The following is a 20845-nucleotide window of genomic DNA, read 5'->3' on the forward strand; positions in this document are numbered from 1 at the left end:
CACAGTTCCCAGATCACATCATGGGATACCAGAGGGAGCTTTACAAAGTTATTAAGTCCTAAATACTTATCTGAACTCCTGCATCAGAACTAAACCTGCAAATCGCACAGGTTCTCCTGGCTCCAGATTTCTTGGGCCCTAGCTTGCCCAGTGGAGGACAGGGTACATTAATCTGCCTTGCCTAAATATGTCAGTGAAGACAAAACAATACACTAAATAGAGATGTTTAATATGTATTTGCGATTAGCGTGGACAAATGTGTCAATAAAATACATAAAACTGTATGTGTGTAATCTGGTGCTTTGGTTAAGATCAGATTGACACTCATCACATTGATCATCATCAAGGTTGTACATATGAGCACGTACATTTCTCAGCAGATGAAGCGGTACTGGCAAGTATGCATGCACTATATTAGGTCATGTTTAAAACTCATCCCATACTTCCATGGGGCCCCCTTGTCTCTTGGGCTTTGCCTCATTCAGTGCCTGTTTGAAGTGACCGCTAACATATCCTGTTGGAGAGTCACAGCCCAGTTTAAAGCAGAGATGTCCTGATCTCATTGTCTGGTCCTTATCTGCTTCAGTCTTCTGTTTCTGCCGTCTACATTTAATTCAATATTTTTTTTAGCCCATTTGTTTTCCTACATAGTGCAATGACAGCAGAATTGCTTTAAGAAAATAGAACCTGCATCTCAGGCCAGAGTCAACAGTTTATAATTTTGTGGCATCTGTCCGTGGGAGTTTGTGAGTTTACCCTTCCAACAGTGTCTTTGAGCAGGTTATTTTGTTCCTTCTTCCAACTTTGTTTCTTCCTAGTGTTATGGTAGTACTCAGGCACCATCTGCTGGCAGAAATGGGTACTTTCCTAATCTACATTAGAGTTTAATGACAAATGAACAGCAATTAAATACATGTGCACTTGTAGATACTGTTTTATGTACTGGTGTTAAGTCCAGTATCTCTTTTCTCATTTTTTTTTTGCATCAATCTTCCCAGTTTTACACTCTGTTCTGCTTTTCAGATGTACATTCCAGAATTAAAAATTAATCTAATTTCATATTAATAATTGACTTGATGACAATTATCTCTTCTTTTAACATGACCAATAATGTCAAGCAATTATTCTTCATGATTGATATAAATATTTTAATCTCAGGAACTTTTTGTTCTAACAGCTGTGTCCATCATAAATAAGTCTTGTTGACTGTTTATAAAGGGCGGCATGGTGGTGCAGTCGTCAGCACTGTTGCCTCACAGCAACAAGTCTGCATGTTCTCCCTGTTCCTGTGTGGGTTTTCTATGGTACTCCAGCTTCCTTCCACAGTCCAAAGACATCAAGAGGGGACGAGGTTAATCCAGACTCTAAATAGACCATAGGTGTGACTGTGAGTGTGAATGGTTGTCTGTCTCTATGTGTTGGCCCTGTGATGGACTGGTGACCTGTCCAGGGGGAACCCTGCCTCTCACCCAAAGGCTGCTGGGATAGGCTCCAGCCCCCCTGTAACCCTCAACAGGTTAAGTGGTAGAAAATGGATGTATGGATGGATGGATGGACTGTTTATAATTCTCATCCCTACATTTTTTCCATCTTTGTATTGATAAATGTTGCACCCAATTGTATTTGGTATCATGTTATACCCACCCAACTTCCACAACAAACTCTGAGTGGATTTTTTTTCACCCTTTTTACACTGTCAACTAAAGGAAAAGAAAAAAGAAAAAGAAAAAGCGACAATGTTTTTCAAATTAGAATTCATGGGATTGCATCAGGTGTACCTTGTAAAGTGGCCAGTTACAGGTTGTCACTTTTAACTCTAACATTACAGTGGTATGAAGTACTGGACAAAAAAAATGAGACAGCAAGGAGGTTTACAGCCCACCCAAGTGTGGCAGGACGGAGGTTTGTTTGGCTTAGACAGGGGACAACAAGGCCACTGGAGGACATTCTACCCAGAGATCTCATTAATCAGTTCAGTCACAATCAATGAATATGTTTCAAAATACAGTATGACCTGAGAAGTTTTTTTTTTTTCTAAACAGGCATTTCTGTTACTAATGAATTGTGTGATTATACAATGACATATTAAAAACAAAAGAACAGGAAGCTCAAACTTCAAAATACAAATTCCTGTTGCAGCCAGTAGCTGTGAGTCAGGTATTATACAATGCCCTATAGGCCCATTAGTTTGTCCCTGAAAGCACAGGGTGGAACGGGCAGTGCTGGGGGTTACAAAGACTGGCTGAAAGGGAGGGGGAAGGATTTTGAAGCTACACACACTACATGTGACTGTCCCACACCGCTGGAGTGCTGTCGCCTAAAGGGATCAAAGGCACCAGTGATAAATATCAGGCCTCATAAATGCTTCCGCTTTGGTTAAATGTAACTAAAATATACACATTACAGATATGGACAGCTAGTTGATAAATGGTGGCATCGTTTCATTCACTGCTGGAGCTCAAAAGATATGAGATGAGATATAATGGCTTTTGACCATAGCCTGGAGAATTGTGGCAGACAGGTTGAGCTGCTTTATCTGAGCCCAACAGGAATTTATATAAGCGTGGAAGGTCAAAAGCGTCAAGTCGAGGTTTGTGCTCTTCGTCTCCTCTGTTCAGTGTTCATATTTGGACATCCTCAGGTCTGAGTCAGGTCTCAAACCTCAGATGAAAAAGCATCAGGTGTAAGGAAAACTTCCATCAGGTATCAGACCTCAGATAACACAGCCTCAGAAATAACAGACATAGAACAAAATAGCTTCATTTATTTATCTATATTCATAACACGACCAATGAGTTTTTACTCTGAAAAAATATTTCTGAAGTTAAAAGTTGGGCAGGTTTTTTTCGGGGGAGTTTAGAAGTGGAGTTTTTATTTAGCTCTGCTGTTAATGTCCAGGGCAACCTCGGTTTTCTCTTCTTTCTGATCCTCCTCTTAGGCCTATACTTAAAACTGTAGCAGACAGGAAACAGCATTATTTATCAATGTGACTGGAGTCTAAAAATTTAAAATGTAACTCTGTCACACGCTTACATCAGGGAGTATGTTTTACTGAACACTTTCCCTGTGAAGGACGTCATTAAAGATACAAACAAGTCCAACAATGTCATAACAAAGGACTATGATTGTCCAACCAACAGCACTGAAATGTGTTCATAAAGTTAAGGCTGGTAATGTAGTAGAATTTGCTCAAAATAACCACAAGTGTTACTACTAGAGAAGGATAGCGTTTAAATTGTGTCAAAGCCCGTGCGTTTCAAAAATAAATCCAAAAACATCCCCTCAATCAAAATTATGATGTTTAAGGGAAAATAATTTGTATCTAGAGCCAGGTTTTACCACTCACATTAATGTCTGTATGGTTTTATCAAATTTCGACAGATTTATTGAACATTCAATTTGTTTTTTAAACCGGAAAATCAATTATTTTGAAGAGAAATCACAATTTCCGGTTACGGGTCAATGGCTGGTAATGTTCGTCAACGCTTTGGTTTTCGCATATCGGTAAGCTACTATTAACGTCAAAACTGTATTTACGGAAAGTTGTTTTTAATTTAATTCAGTTTAATGTATTTATTTTCACTTAAGCACTCTACAAATTGACATTTAAAAAAGTTAAAAAAAAACTTTGTTGAAAAACCCAAACAACGTTGAGGAAGCTAGCTAACAACTGTTCCTCTCTCAAGTTTGTGCCGCTCCTTTGAATTGCTGTATAAAAAAAAACAACAACAAAAAAAACTTTGACAGTTGGGCCAAAATGTTCTGCTTTTTTCAAACAAATCCTTTTCACGTTAAAGGCTCCAGGGATGGAGATGACAATGGTTGAGGAGCTGAAGAAGTGTTGAAGTGTCTTCATGTGAGGTTCACCTCACCGTGGCTGGCCGACGAACGACTGGAGTACAGAAAAAGAGTCAAGTCGTATGGATTTACCGAGGTAGGTCTTAAATTGACCGAAGCTCCCATTGAACCCTAGTTTAAAGCCCATTCTGTCTGTAGCAGATGGAAATACAGTTTGATGAAAATGTACAATTCTCTCAAAGTGTTGTCTGAGAGTTTAATATGGCCCGGTTGTGACCATTTGATTGAATGGACTGACACCGTTACTATAGTAACTTTCAAAATGGCGCTGACAGGGTTGTGAGATAACATTTTTGAAATTCTTCACTGTGCACTCACAATATACCATTTCCTCATGTTTTCTTATAAATAAGTAAAACAGAAAACGGAAAAGATGTGTTTTATAGTTGCTAATAGTGCAGTCAAACAAGTTGAATTCTGGTCTGGACTGGAGTCAAGCAAAGCCATAGCCATGGAGTCAATATGAGGGTAGGTGGTTGCAGGCATTTAAAAAGACTGATATAATGTCATTATTTGGACTGAACCATCAATTTGTGCTCATGTTCTCATCCATCTTCATGTTATTGGCACTCTCACTGTCTTTCTTCTATATCAGAGAGAACATGAGAGATATATCCCTAAATAAGTGATGTTTCTTTGCTTGATTTTGAGTAATTCATGATTAAGCAGTTTTGATCTGAGACATGATTAGATTTTAAGAAACATTGATACATTGCTTGTACTACGTAGCACTTCTATAATATGAGTTCTACTCATCTCCTTGTGTGAGAAACTGACAAATGTTACTGTCACCCTTTCTCTGACTCAGGCTGTAAGCTAACTATAATTAAACTTCTTGTAATACAAATAATATATGACATGTTATACTATCCATAATAAATCACTAAAGCTATTACTGTCAACATGAATTATTTCAGTTGAACATTGTAGAGAAATTAATACTTCTGAGCATTGTTAATTGTCACTTGGTGGTTTTAAGCATGGGGTACTCTTGGAATATGTGTCCCCATCAATATTTTAAATCTGGCTCCAGGTTAAAAGCATATGATATTCTGTTTCCTTAGTTGTGCTTGTTAAATGTTTTATGATCAGTGGGGCATCGCCTTCGAGATTGTTACTGTTTGGAATTGAGGGATGGCATTTTCTCCTTTTGTAAAGGATGATCCATTTTGTTAAATGAAATATAAAAGGAAGCATTGAAGCACATTTCTTAGCATCTAACTCAGGAATCTGGTAGTGGTGGTTGTAACAAAGGTCTAACTGGTAAATTGCCAAGTTCTGGTTCCCTCAAAATGGTACATGTCCATATTTTCCACAACTGCTGGTTTAGCTGGTTCACAGTCCAACCACTGGGGGGAGCTGTTTCGTCATTCTTGAAACCAGTTGCATAGAGCTGAACTTGCACATCACCGCATCCGTCATCAGTGAAACCATCACCAGTAAACAGACACATCTCCATGTTTCATTTTGCAGTGTGTTTGATGACATTTTCATAAAAATGTAAACAGAGCAGCTTCATGTAACATTTCCAAGGTTTAATGGCATTGACATTTCCCTAGTATACTATGTACTGTGGAGCTAAAATGAGGGAGTGATTAATTACTCTGAAGGGAAATGGAGGTTAATTTCTAAATTAGAATGCCAGTTTACATCTAATCTAAAAATAATGGATCCAATTGTTGTCTGATTGATTAATAACACATTAGAAAATCATTTGGATTAGCTGGTCTTTTGCTTAGATGCAGCAGCAACAGCTCTTCACTCTGTAATGAGACATGTTTTTCAGGTTGCTTCATTTATATTTGAGAGAAAATCTGATCATTTTAAAGTCGTTCACATGTGTTAATACCTGTGACATTCAGCACCATTGAGCACTCAGCTATCCCGAGGTGGTTCTCTATTCCGACTTTGTATTCCCCGTTGTCTTTGGGTCCCACCCGAAGTATGAGCAAAGAGCACACACCACACACATTGGTGATGTGGTAGTTGGTGTTTGTGTTCAGGCTGATGTTGTTGCGGTACCATGTCACGTGTGGAGCTGGATCACCTTTGACTGCACAGCTCATGTGGCACTCATAACCTTGTGGAGCTGTACGTCTTCTCAGGGGAATAATAAAAGATGGAGGTGATGTCAAGTCCAAAGATTTTCTCTCTGGCAGGTCCACTTTGAACTTTTCTGAGATGCAAAGAAACATTATTCTTAGTTTGACAAAATGAAGTTTTTGTCTCTGCATTAATGGTAGAAAAGTTCATGGAAAATACCATTTTAGTCGGCTAAATATGTGGAGTTTGATTCACACGTCAGAATTTCAGTAAAAATGCAAATGCCATTACTTTTAGGATCCTTAATCCAACCTCAGGGTAAACAAATGGAAATATGCTTTTCTTCTGTAAAAGTGACTAAAAGCTGGAAAAGCTCTGCGCCTTCAATACAGATAATGTGGGGACAAATTGTACTGTACAACACATTTTTTCCATTTCTTTTTTGCAAATATCAAAATCACATTTTAGTAAATATCAAAATCACATGTTTACAATCACGAAGTTATGTAAAACAATAATTTACACTTTAAATGAAACTACTGTTGTGTGTTGTCAACAGGAAAGTTAGAATTTCCTCAATGTGCTGAAAGGCACAAACCTTTTTCCTTTCTGGTTCCAAACACAGGGGAGTTAGAAGGTGATGAAATGCCCACATCATTTTTAGCAAATACCCTGAAGTGATACTCCCGTCCAGGCAAAATGTTGACAACTGTGAACTTATTGTTGAAGAGGTGGTCTGACACGGTCCTCCAAACACGTTTGAAGGAGTCACGCTTGGACACCATGTAGTGCAACCTGTCATCCCTCTTCTCATCTGGAGAGGGAGTCCAGGACAGAGTGACTGTCCCTGTGGTGTTCTCGTCCAGCACCACTGGCCCAGGAGGCTTGGGGTCATCTAAAACCAGATTTGGAGCAAGAAACATACTGATGTATTATGATAGGGCTGCTTGATGACTCGGTCAACAGGAGATGCCAGTTATTAAATATGATTACTGATGGAAAATAGGCTATATTTATACAGCAACCCCCTCTGTCCTAACATTACTTTAAGCCATTTATGTGGTTGCCTCTTTTACCGATTTACAAGCACAGACACTGATGATCGGAAGCTGTCATGTAACATGATGCATGTTCATGTGTATGGCTCAGTTCTTCATCTTAAGAGAACATACAGTTTCTCTAACCCAGCACTGTTTTAATTGAAGTTAATCTTTATCTTGAGTTAAGAATGCGAGAAAGTCATGTTTATAATAGCAATGAATGTTCATGCTTGCTGAAATATACCTGTAACTCTGACTTCAATGCTGAAGCTCTCCTGTCCAACCAGGTTCTTGACAGTAATGGTGTAGATGCCAGTATCAGACCACTCAGATGTTGGGATCAACATTTGGGAACCTTTATCAGAGTTGGTAATTGTTACATGTTTGGGCAGTGGAATACCATCTTTTAACCAAGAAATCGCTGGCAGGGGGGAGGCCTGTGGACAACATGAAACTAAGATTAATACATAAATAAATAATGTTTGATATTAACAACATAATAAAACTCTGAAATGAAGACATGCGACAAAATACCTCAAAGTTGATGTTGAGACGGATGGTGTTTCCTGATCTCACCACCACAAAGCTCTCCATGTCACGATTTTTAAACTTTGGCCTTACTGTGAGAGTGGAAATTTGAATAAAACATTGAGATTCTTATATTTAACAAACTGGGTTAGCATGTATCTCCTTTTTTAAATGACTAATTCTCGATTTTTACTGTGATCTATTAATTATACTTTTTATTGATCTGTAAAATTGATCAAAATGTTGGTTTAAATCTTGCTGATCTATGATTGCCAGTTTTGGACTGTGTTTTGTGGATAGGAGTCTGTCTGTTGTCCAGACTTTGGAGTTATCTGGAGTCATTTTGAGCCTTATCTTTTCAATTTGAAAAGTTTTGTCCCCCATTGTGTTCACTTTCTGACACCATACATTAAAATAAATGAAAACAAGACAATATCTTGTGTTAATATTTATATTATGAGTCTAAATGCTTGATTATACCTTTTACAGCTGTTATTATATTTTTGAAGAAAATAATGTATCTGTTAGCTGTGTAATGGAAGAAAAAATGATATGCTGAGACTCAGCTGTCCACAAATACTGAATATTAAATCGGATTGATTTTTAATCATAAAGCCGAATTTATTATTGAGCCAATGGTAAAACCATGAAGTTATTGAAATTTCAAGTCTTCTTACCAGGAGGCGGCATAGCAATGATGTAATTGTCGAAGCCCTGAGGTTCTCCATTACCTCCATAATTGGTTGCAATTACTCTCACCCAGTATGTGGCCATTGCCTTCAAGCCACGCACAGTGTAAGAAGTTGGGGTAATTGGGGTGGTATTACAATGGGTCCATTCTAGACTTTGTATTGGTCTGATCTCCACATAGTAGCCTTGGGCTTCATCCTCCACCCCTTCCACTTCCTTTGGTTTAGTCCAAGCCAGCGAAAATGCAGTGTAATTGGATGATGTTAATTTCAGGTCGGTGACTTTGCCTGGGGGTTCTGGAATTATAGTAGTATGAGGTTATTGGCTCAGAAAGCTGTTTCTGTGTTATGACCAGAGGTGCAGACAGCATTATGTTGAACAACCTTATGATTTGCATGATTTTCCAAGAATTAAGACACAAAGAGAAAATGGAGGAATTAAGTTCAACTGGCTTACTCATAGGATCTCTAGCGATGACTGTGTCACACGGGATGCTAGGATCCCCAGCGCCTGATAGGTTTATTGCAGACACCCTAAATTCATATGCTGCCCCTTCAAAGACCTCTTTCACTGCAAACTTTGTATCTAGTGAAAATAACATAGGATAAAATAATGTTGAAAGTGGATCCACAGCATTTGCCTGGTGTATATATTTGCAGCTATTTGTGTAGAACACATACCAGTTATTGGCCCTCCTTGGTTCACAAGGCTCCAGTAATTAGTGCCTTTCTTTTTCTTTTCTAAATTGTATCCCACTATTTTGGTTCCTCCAGTGTCACATGGAGCCCCCCAGCTCAGATTTATGCAGCCTTTAAAGGCACTAACCACTTTAGGTGCTGTTGGGGTTCCAGGATAACCTGCAAGGGAGAGTTTGTTGGGTGAACAGCGTGCTGAAATAGATTGTTTAATTAGCAGCAAGATTAAAACACGGCTCTAAGCTCCTGTAAACCATATTTTTGAAATCTAACTTGCATTTGGAGAGTGAAGCATGGTTGGGGGCTGAGTTGAGTGGTTTTTAATTTTGATGGATTTGTTTTGAAGCTCACACCAGCCTCATCCGTCTCTGAGATGCTGTATGCAGTAGCGTTCCTGTTAGCTGCATAAATCTAAAGGTTGTGATTAGCTTTTGTTAAATAATGTAATATGACCACATTTATTTTCAGTTGAGGACCAATTGATCAGGTTTTGGAATTGACTTGGGTCTGATGACATTGTATCTTCTTGGTGGAGGTACATTCTGTCCGAAGGCCCACTAGTTTTATTATTAATTGGTCTTATTACACAAAGTGTCTCAGATTAGTGGGCTCAGATTAATGACTTACGTAATACGCCAGCTGCTATGTCCTCTGTCTGCAGGTAATCACTGATGCCTTCTGCGTTCTTGGCTCTGATCCGATAACAGTATCTCCTTCCAGGGTCCACGTCTGAGTCTTTGTAACATGGGCTGTTGCCACTGATCTCGCCAAGATTGGACCATTTATTGCGTCCCACCTGTTGGCGTTCTATAATATATTTTGTGACTGGGCATCCGCCGCTGTCTTTTGGTGGTTTCCATTTGAACTCAACAGATGTCACAGCACTTTCCATAATCTCCACTGGCCCTTGTGGAGGTGTGGGTTTGTCTGGGGACAGAATGAAGATGAAACATGTTGTGCTGATAGCAAAAACATTTTGCTCCTTACACTGTTGTAAATTATTACCTCCGCCAAGCAGGTCATATTTCAGTGGCATTTGTAAGCCAACTGAATTATGTAAAAACTGAATGGCCAATTTAATTTTTTATTTTTTTTTGCCTTTTACTCCTCTTGTAGAGTAGACAACTTTTGTCTTAAATTTAGTTATAAATGCTTTAAGACCTTGGAGATGGGTTACTTTGACAACTGAGCTTTCATGTTAAGCAGCATTACTGTGGTTAGCCGACCATTTGTGATTTTCTGTCACTGAAGATGAAACTGTTGTAATTCGACTCAACATAATCACATCTATTCCATTCCTGGCCTAAAGACATCTGTAAGCTAAATTATTTGGTATTAACACAGTGGTTTTCGTGCCAAAGTGCACACATCAGTGTGGTTACCAGGTTGCACTACCTTCTTGTGCAACAGAACAGTCACCTATTGTGACGTGCATTGGAAGAGTGTCCACTCAGCGCTGCCTGCAGCTTTGATCAGGGCTCCTGGAATGAAAGATCCACTGGGCAAAAGTCTGCCTTGGCGGAGGTATGCGCTGTCTGTCTCATTTCAGGTTTAATATATCATAATAAAATGAAATCATGTCTCTCCTTATCAACTCACCCAGTACAATAAGCTTGGATATTGCTTCTGTTGAACCAAATTCATTTTTTATTTTTATTTTGATCTCTCCACTATCCTTCCTTTGGCACTTGGTAAGGCGCAGTTGACTCTCGGAAGCTGATGATTCAATTTTCACATTAAGCGCAGGAAAAAGCTCATCATCATCCTTGAGCCATTGTATATTCATCGGTGCCCCACCAGAGAATGGCAGCCTCCATTCAGCGTTTTCACCTGCCTTCACAATGACTGGCTTTGTAAAATCTCCCAGAGCATCGAGGTCAATTGTTGGTGGGTCTTTAGTGTTGAACAGAAATGAAAGAGGCTTAGCAAAAACCTTCATCTTTATGAAAACACTTAGAAATAAATCGAACTGATGTGGTTTTGAGTCTCACCCTGAATTTTCAGTGTTGCCTCTGATTTCCGTCCTTCAGCTTCAAAGCGATACACAGCTGTATCGTCTTTTTTACAGCAATCGATTATCAACTTGTGACAGGCTCCGTCTTTAATAATTGTTACCCCATCCTCTTTAGTTAGCTTGTCAGATAAAAAGATTCCATACTCACAAAAGACATCATTTTGATAATTGAACTTACACAATGTTGATCATTTGACAAGTGTCCCTTTGTTCAAATGTTTGCTTCTCCATAGCTAAGAAAAATGCAATGTGGCAGTGTTGCTATGCACTAGAAATTTTCCTGGCACAGTTGACTTACCAGCTTCCCATTTTTATACCAAACACCCTCAGATGTGTCACTGCTTAGTTTACAAGATAGCTCAGCCTGTTCACCAAGATTAGCAGCAGTATCTGACAGCCCACTGACAAACTGAACACCTTTACCTGCAACAGAACATATAGAGTTAAAAAAGAAGAAGAAAAGTTATGACTTAATAACAAAAACTCAGGCATATATAAAAGCTCAAATTAAACTATATGATTATACAGTATCTATACGCGCCCCCCACCCCCCCTTTTTTATCCCCTACTGTTACACGGGCCCGCGCTCCCCTTCCATGAATCAGTCTGCCATCCAGTCCCCCATCAAGCTGGCTTGCTCTCCCTGCCTCCCCTACCAGAAGCTTCCTTCTTCAACTGTTATTAACATCTCCATGTTTCCCACATTTCGTATTGTAAACTGTTTTCTTGTCTGTAACAACATCTACTGCACGTCTGTCCGTCCTGGGTGAGGGATCCCTCCTCTGTTGCTCACCCTGAGGTTTCTCAGATTTTTCACTGTTAAAAGGGTTTTCTATGGAGTTTTTCCTCAGTCGATGTGAGGGTCTAAGGGCAGAGGATGTTGTTAAGATGCCATGTAAAGCCCTTTGAGGCAAACTGTTTGTGAAAACGGGCTATACAAATAAAATTGCCTTGCCTTGCCTATACAATTGAAAACAATTAATCATAACAAAGTCTTTACCGGTAGCAGTGTCAGGAACCAACGGGCCTGTTCGTGATCGCTTCTTTTTCTTATCACCTCCATCATCCTTTTTGTTCTTAACATCTCCATCACCGTCACCTTCATCAGTCTTTCCACCAGAACCATCTCCTCCATCGCCAAGTGTACCCGCAGCATCTTTTTCAGCCTCCAGGTCATCTTTCTGCTTGGCTTGCTGCAGTTTAGTCAGGTCATTGCAGCCTTTATGACTGTTTGGATCAGCTGAATTACACCAAAAACACAAAAGCAGTCATTTCCTCTTGTTATTTGGAATAAGCAAGTGTTGTTATCAGACGTCACTCTCTATTAGATAAACATTTTGTTCATCACTTTTAAAAAGAAAAGATTTCTCACCTTCCACCTCGAGTGAGGCACTGCTGGAAGTTATGCCAGCAATTGCATAATAGTCTCCATTATCTGCCTTTTCACAATTTTTAACTCTTAATGTGTGAGTTAGTTTGTCCTCTGAGACCGTGACCTCATATTTATCACCATGGTCAATTGAGAAGTCCTGTGTTGACCAGGTGATTCTGTTGAGGGGTGCTGACAAGACGCACTGAAAAATGGCGTCGCCACCCACGACAGCCTTCACATCCTTAATCCCGCCTATGAACTCCACAGCAGGCACTAAGGGAGGAGGAGAGGTGGATGTGATTGGATCATAAAGGTTAACTGACTGTCTTCTGATTCATAAATGTTCTCTGATATGCCCCAGTATTTCAGTCAAAGCTGATTTATTACAAGTGCAATAGTAATGGCATACCATTAAAGTTGGTTGTAAGAACATTTGTCTCTTCGACATCAACCTGATAGAGTCCAGCATCTTCTGGCTGAGGGTCTTTGATGCTGAAACAGTAGTTTGTCCCAGTTTTCTGGAGGCTGTGCTTTGAATTTTCATCATCGTCATCATATGGAACCATTGTACCATCCTTTTTTAAGAGAAAATAAGTTGGTTAGTTTGGTTTTCATTTGTTCATTGTTAATTCTTTATCTTTGAAAATATTTGAAACTCACCTTGTACAAGTTGATTGCACTGTTTGGATCACATAAAGTCATGTCAAGGCTGAATTCAGCCTTCCCGTTTGGTTTCATTTCAATTTGTTTCACGTTATCCACTTTCTCTACGACCTACGGAAGAATGGTGATGGTAAATAAGTGAAGAGTTTGCGGTTACAAATTCACCGCTGATACCATGACATTTTTTTTTAAGTGGCCTTACGCTTTACAACTGAAAAGCACCAGGTCTGTCCTTGATTCATAACACGAGTATATATAGTACATACCAGTATAATGTAGTGTGTAGTGAAGGGTGTTGCTGTCAATTTTCATTCTAACCAGTTGTAGCTTCATTTAACATACCATCTTCTCCATGTCCTATAAAGAATGCTTGCCAGTGTGCAAGAAACCACTTACAAATTACAACAATTTATGCCTCACCCACTCCATTAATGTAATGGCAACGCATGAGTCATTGTTGGAAAACTGTACTTAAAGAAAGTGACACGGCGCCAGACATTACCTTTGCCTGCTCATCTTCCCTTTCCTTTTTCATTTGATTGAGTCTTTTAAGCATCCAACGGAAGTCTGTAACACCAAAGTCTAAACAAATTTTTTCATAATCTTTCCTTGGTGCACAGAGAAGCAGTTCCCAGAGTTTAGGATCAATCTCTCCTTCTTTCTTTGGTGGGAGTTGTTTTTTTCTGGTGACAGGAACGCTGAGAAGAAAGCAACAGAGAAGGGTGGTTTGTGGTGCTCTGAGTTCAGGGACAGGTTTTAAATCAACTTATACTTACGTTTTCTTGAGCATTGCTCTGAAGTCCTGTTGCCCATTGCCTGAATGAAAAATTAATCATTAGATTCAGGTTTCTTTGACATCAAAATATTTCACCCGCTTAATATTTTTAATTTAACTTTTTAACTTGTTAAACGTAAACAATGTATAAAAGCAAAATATCAAAGCACTGATGAAACTTTGCATTTGCTGAGGATGACTACATGGTTTCAAAGGACTCTTTAATCCCTATCTCCATTTTTATTCATGTCTATAACACAGTTTTTTTTGTTGTTTTTTTGGTGTTGAGCTTTCACGTCAAAGGGGAAAAAAAAGGAAACCTGGAAGTCTGTAAAGCAAAAAGGAAACTCATAGTTTCATAGATGATAGAGAAATAATCATCAGCTTTCCAGCTTTGTCATACCGGCTTGTCCTTTCTTCTTTACGCCAGCTGGAAGAAAACATGAAATTGTTTGAAAAACTATTTTGATTGATTTACAATTAACATTCTGCATGGTGAATTTGCCTCCCACCTTCAGTAACTTTTAGCGTTGCATTGCAAATGGCGACTCCATACTGATTGGTGGCAAAGCATTTGTAGGTATCAGCACTGTCTGGATGTACGTTGGGTATCTTATTAAGAAAGACAGATTTTTATTGTTGAATATTCTTTGAAATGTTAAGGATTGAGCTTGAATCACTGTGATCCAGAAAAGATGGTTTAAATGTTCTCCACAATGGCATGCTAAATGTAAATATTCAATACAGAGAAGTGAGTGAGAGCATATATTCTACATGCTGACAATGGAAATGCATACCAGTTTATTTCCTCACCTCAAGAATGTGCTCCTTTGTCCTGTCATCATATGTGGTCTTGTACTTGTCTGGGTCATCAGCATCTCCGTTATTACGCCCCCATGTGACTGCTGGTGCTGGCTCTCCGCTAACCATAGCTTTGAAAAATGCTTTTTTACCTGAAAAATAAAAATGGAGAGAGTAAAGCAAGAGTGATGGAGTTGCAGAATTATATGGTAATGGTGCTGTTATTTTTTTGGTCTCTTGATTTGTTTTTTTTACCCTCTTGAACAGTTGTGGCCATCGGCTTCCGGGTGAAGTCAGGGGTTGATTTTCCTACAGGAACCTGCTCTACATACTGAGTGATTGTTACCCCAGGAAATCTGGACTTTTTCTGAATGGCCACTGGAGAGAAAATAAAATGATTAAATGATTTGATAAGACCTAAGTTTACTGTAACCGGATGTAAAATATACACATAGAAAGCAAAATATATGGAACAGAAAACACAGATACATGCTTTTTAGATTAACAGGTCACACGTATTGATGAGCAACAAATATTAAAATATTTGAACAATCCAAGCATTGTTTCAGTCCATCAAACAATCAAATTATTGAGTCATTTACCTCATGTAAACATCTCTAAAATGATCCTATAACTAAGCCTTTGTATCTTTAATGATGAAAAAACTCATTACTTTATGAACACCAGTTATGGTTGCAGTGTTGCGGATATTTTCACCACTGATTTGGATGTTGGTTGTGGTTATGTCTGAATTTCACAAGAGGTCACTGTTTCCATTCTGTTTGTTGCTTGTTAATGCGACACAATTCTTTTTCTGTTCTGTGTTTAATCTGTAGTTTGGGTAAGGGTCTTTTCCCAAGGGGAACAAATGAATGCTAAGATTACTTGAGGACAGATAAAGCTGATGTTTCTTTATTGTTCATTTATCTCAGTAGAGACTCCTGGTTGCTCAGGAGAGATGTCAACAGAACATGTCATTGTATACACTTCCATCAAATGATGATGTGTATAATCAAACCTTTCCATACTTCAAGACATTAAATCAAATCTAGAGAACAGGGATGTCATGTATCGAAACCAGATGCATAACCAGATGCATAAATCTCATATAAAATCATAATTTTAGAAATATGTGAATCGTAAGAAATCACTGTTTTTTGTTGTTTTTTTTTTTTTTTAGATTTTGAGGACGACACAGGCATCACTTGATTTTTGTGGTGGGAAAAAGATTCTTCAAGTTCTCCAGGTTTTCAACTTGGTTCACAACACCACATTCATCCAAGCAGCTGTTTAAGTCACAAACAAAAAAACACCATCTGTTGTTCCTTTTTCTACAAACACCTTATAAGCTATTGTATGACCCATCGCTGCTTCATTCATTCATTCTTGGCGGGAACATTTACTCTGACCTGTTCAGGGTTTAGAGACGCCTTCAGAAGTGTCAGTATTTAGCATTTTAGGGAACTGTGTGCTTATTTGCATTTTAGTGGATTTTGCACTTTCACTCGGGCGCATTTCAATGGAAATGTTGTACTTTTTACTTCATGAAATTTATCTGAACCCATCAGTTACTACTAGTTTCTCTGAAGAAGTTATTTTGCGAAGAACACATGGCAAAACCTTGTGAAGACAACGTAATCACAGCATAATTGGAACACATATTACAACTATCAGCAATATGTACTTTTTTAAAAATTTGGTACTTACATGAACTATCAATTATATGTAGCAAAGTATCCATCCATCATCCATTTTCTATACCGATCCATTAAAGGTCACGGGGGGGGTGGGGGGGGTGGGGGGTGCGAGCCTATCTCAACTCTTATTGGGCGAGAGACAAGGTTCACCCTGGATGGGTTGCCAGTCCATCACAGGGCCATCAGGAGCAATTAGGGGTTCAGTATCTTGCTCAAGGATACTTTGACATGGTCACTGGGGGAAGTGAGGGTTGATCCAGGGACTCTTCTGTTTCTAGAGTCTACCTCTGAGCAATGCTGCCCCCGCTAATCATTCATCTTGAAGAAATACTGAAAAAGTACTGGAAATATCCCTGGCTCATTTGATTTCCTCTAAAATGTTGTAAGCACTAGTAAATACCTTCTCCGGAAGCTGAAAAATATTCTGCCAGCAACCTCTTGCTGTGTACTCTGCTATTATCACATCATCTACTTTAGTGGCACAAAATCAAATGTGAGACGGCAGGTTGTAATAGTTGCGGGGGGGGGGGGGGGGGGGTGTGTGTTGGTGGAGCAAAACAGGGATTCAGTAGCATAAAATGAATGAAATTACTTTCGACTGTGTGAAAATGCAGCAAAGTAAACTTCAAAGTGAGCCCAGATCCTGTTCTCTGTGAAGTAAAGCATTTGCACAAACATGCAGTAAATTCGAGGGTAGACTTATTATTTCACTATTTCCATTGTGAGGTTTTTTTTTTTTGTAAGATTACACATTCATCATCACTTTTCTGCTGCAGCTCTACTTCAGTTAGAGGGCATGTATTGAATATTCATCGAATGGAATGTGTCATCTCTCAAGGGGCTGGTTTATGCTCTTATATCATCTGAATGCAGGCAGGATTTCTTGTAACCTTGTTCCTCCAGCACTGATTCACACATAATCCAAGTCTGTTAGGACAACAGTCAGTCGTTTGCTTCTGCATACCAATGGATTTGGACTCCTGCAGACTTCAGGAGCAGTAAGAATTTGTTGGCTGTATAAAGCTGATATCCCTTTCATAAGTCATTCTGCAGCCACCATGCTAGGCACTTGGACAAGGTCTGAATGATTTTTGGACTGTTTCAGAGGCTCTCTCACAGATTGAATTTAAAATAATGATTTAAAGTTATTAGTGGTATTGCAATACAATGAATCAAATTAAAAAATACATGGAAAAAATGACAGAAATAGTTATTTTCTAGACTTACCACAGGCCTGTGGTTGCTGTTTTGTTTTTGAACTCATTCCTGCTATTGATTTGTTCAAGTTGTAATCACTGTGTCGCTGAAAAACAAAGAATAGGTGGCTGTCAATACATGCTTTAGAATATCATGACAGCAATACTAACTTTTTCCAAGTCTTACATTTGTAAAGTTGGAAAAAAAACTACCAAACTACCTTTGCTTACCTTTGTTTAATTTGTATTTTAACAGATAAATGTATAAATACTGAATGCATGATTAGCTGTTGATGGAAGGGCAAAACAATATTTCAGCTATTGATGTTTCAGCCATTTTTATACGCCCCTTCAGACCCCAGGACATAATCTCTAATTTAAATTTTTTAGATGCGCGTTTTATCATTGGCAGAATTTATACTTGGTGTTGTTAAACATAAAATGATTGATATATTATTTTATAATCTCACAGCAAAGTGAAATGGGACAGGAAAACAAGATAAAATTGAATAAATAAACAAGAAAATTTTAAATTTGCACAACTTGAAATTTAATTTTTCAAAAATTATTTATAAATATCATATATTTGCTTTGACAGAAGTCACATGACTCTACTTGGCAGTTCTCTAACTGAAGGGGTTATGAGAAACCGGGAGACCTAAAAGTAGGGTCACGAGCCAGAGAAGGTTGCGAAACCCTGCCTTGGAGTTTCTCCTGTCCTCAAGTATCATTTACGTTGAGGTATGACATCAGCCTGTCAAAGTGGGGATGCCTTGACTCCTGCGTGACTCATGCAGACATTTGGAGACATGCTGGGACACAGTAAATGGGGAATGTGAAATCCCACCTACTGGCTGACTCTGCCCAACTGCCTGTGGAGTCAAGTGGCTGTGCCAGCAATTGAACCCCCCAAGATCCAAACATAGACGGGAGCAGAATGCCTTTGCATTAAACTGTTAGGATGATGCATGAATCCTTGAATGCCTTGTATGCCAGCAACTCTGAAAAAAAAAGTTTATTTGTAATTAATGTTTTTTTTGTTAAGCAGGGCTGTTAAGGTCAGGCTTTGTTGTCACAAAGTTGACAGGTCTACTTGTTCATGTAAAGGCACTGACTGAGTGCCAGAGGGGTACCATGTTGGGGTGGGATTTTCTTTATTCTTTGAGTTAGTTTAGGAATTCTTTTAGTATCTGCAAAGCTGAGAGGCTTTTATTTGCAACATTATTTGCTGTAGATCATGATAGTGGCCCTATGGCTTCTTATATTGTTCTTTTAATTTTAGAACCCTATGAGGATCACTGAAAATGTGAAAAGGGATATTGAACTTGAACATCTAGAACCCAGCATGAAATTTATATCGAGGCTTCGATGTGTCATGCATATCTGTGCTGCAAACTGATCATAGGCTCCTACTCAGTCCCTCATTAGTCATGTTAAACCAGTCACTGAAGTATGGTATACTGGTGGTGGCTCTAATGACAGTGTTATAGGATCAGCAGTTAATTCACATTTTCTCATTTATTATTAAAATTTTCAACTCTAGAAATCTGATGAGACTTTTCAAAGCTTTGGTACGGTAGTTTGTACATATATACAAAGCAGGATATCATACAGTTTAAAAAAAGATTTGCAGCAGCAGATTCAAATGCAAATTTTTCAAATTTCAAACCCAACCTTGTTCTTCTCATACACATCTGGATGATTCCATTTATGGCAGATTATTATCACATTTGTTGTGCAACTCAGTCACCTTCACTGCTATTTGTCTCTAAGTGAATTAGTGTCATGCTAGATATTCATGAGCAGAATGCATTATACATCAGTCCTAATGTCTGTCTCTATCAGCAAATGATGCCTCTCTGTTCTTCATTCTAATCATCAGTTGGCTCTGCCGCTTGTTAATTCCTTCTTCAATTAAGACTTCAGTGACACATTTTAAAGTATTGCTGTTGCTTCTCAATTCATTAAGTTGGTGAAAATGACTGATTTATATTTGCCTATATTAAAAGTAAATTTGACTTACTTTCACTTCTTCTTAGTTGTACACGCTCAGCCTTCCATCCTCCATTCGTTCTCTTCTCTCTGTGCAGTATTGTGAAGGTGACACTCCTTTTTGTTTGCTTATAAAATTTTGCAGCACATAAAAACCCCTTGCGTGGTTAAAAACCCATATTACAACCGTGGTCAAACGTGTTGGTTCCTCTTTCCCATCCCTATGAAAGTGATCACTTTGCATATGACACTAGAAATACATTATGACTGTTCATTCAATCTGTTATTGGCCGTATCCATTCAAGAGTTTTCTCCATCACTAAGGACAATATAAAACACCAGTGGCACCATAAACTGATATCAAGATTCACTTTCTAGCCCACCGATTTAAATTACACTGATGAATTCTCGCATTAATATCAGTCGCATGACTGAAAGACCTGACTATACATAATGTCCATAACTGAGACGACAATAACCACATTCTTCAATTTCCCACACGAAGGAGGCCAAGCATCAATCCACAAGGTCTAGACTCTCAACTCCACAAGGTCAGAGTCATATGATCACTCTGCTATGAACTTTAACGGTCAATAAACATTAACATGATACGTTTTATTCGGTAAAATAATATCTGGTTGAGCTTTAGAAATTGGCAGTTCTGATTAGCCTTTAAAAGTATGCAATGCAAAATTGTCACAGCATACCCCTGAGACTTGCGGTGGCGTTTATAAAAAGATAGTTGCTAATGGTGTGGTGGGTGTGTATTGGGGGTTCACATTGTCAGAGGTTAAACCCTTCCAGACAGTTTTAATACTCACCCTGACCTCATAAAGACAGCCATAAGTCCAAGAAATGCCTGATGACACGAGTGGAGAATAAACACAAATATCACCTCTGACACCACAGGGGAAATGAGGTAGAAGAGCAATGTTACCTAAAGCAAGTGTAAAAACAACTGTGCTACATATCATCCAGCAGCACACCTATCAATCAGCATCAATGATACTATCAGATACTACAAGGTGTTCATCCTCATCTTGTCTGTTTAGTCAAAAAGGCTCATCCAAAAGCAATTTTTTATGTCACATGATGTATAGAATTCCAATAAAATAGAATATGTCATGCAAACATATGTATGATCCTCTAAGACTGACGCATATGTGCAGTTAGACAGGTGTCTCACTGAAAGCTCATCTTGTAATCTACTTGACTGTAGATATAAAAAGGTGTAACTGCAGCCCAGGATCTTCTTGTGGTCAATTTATTGGGGAGCTCGGGTGGAGATATATTTACACATATATCTATATGGAAGGGTAATGAAAATGTGCAGACGGTACTTAAAAGCTTGATGACGTACTGTGATATATATACATGGTGCACAGGGCCCAGATGTTTGTTGTGTTGTGTTGTTGAAAACATGGTGGGCACAGCTAAGTGGGTTTTTCTCAGCGAAGAAGATTGCAGAGTGAATAAAGGTG

General features: G+C 38.7%; 1 protein-coding gene and 1 long non-coding RNA gene across 7 annotated transcripts in view; one reads left to right on the forward strand and one right to left on the reverse strand.

Moving 5' to 3' along the window:
- Window positions 1–3455: 3455 nt before the first annotated feature.
- LOC147268429 (uncharacterized) overlaps window positions 3456–20845 on the forward strand; it is a 172319-nt gene continuing 154929 nt past the window's right edge. For all 6 annotated transcript variants that reach the window (XR_015112146.1, XR_015112145.1, XR_015112142.1 and 3 more), the window contains exons 1-2: window positions 3456–3504; window positions 3798–3934. This is a non-coding gene — a long non-coding RNA (uncharacterized LOC147268429). The remainder of the gene's footprint in view (window positions 3505–3797; window positions 3935–20845) is intronic.
- On the reverse strand, window positions 5682–17440 carry LOC147268430 (immunoglobulin-like and fibronectin type III domain-containing protein 1). The gene is made up of 21 exons (XM_086200914.1): window positions 17407–17440; window positions 14735–14857; window positions 14492–14631; window positions 14191–14290; window positions 13680–13719; window positions 13406–13601; window positions 12901–13014; window positions 12650–12815; window positions 12241–12513; window positions 11869–12108; window positions 11167–11291; window positions 10846–10987; window positions 10454–10747; window positions 9482–9781; window positions 8840–9016; window positions 8616–8744; window positions 8147–8455; window positions 7476–7561; window positions 7186–7378; window positions 6500–6796; window positions 5682–6034 (listed from the first exon to the last, which is right to left on the reverse strand). The coding sequence occupies exons 1-21, from the start codon at window positions 17438–17440 to the stop codon at window positions 5682–5684; spliced, it is 3831 nt and encodes a 1276-aa protein (XP_086057040.1).

Source organism: Aulostomus chinensis, chromosome 3, assembly GCF_037954235.1.
Source record: "Aulostomus chinensis isolate RoL2024-O1b breed Wild chromosome 3, RoL_Achi_v1.0, whole genome shotgun sequence".
In the NCBI taxonomy this organism is placed as follows: Eukaryota; Metazoa; Chordata; class Actinopteri; order Syngnathiformes; family Aulostomidae; genus Aulostomus; species Aulostomus chinensis.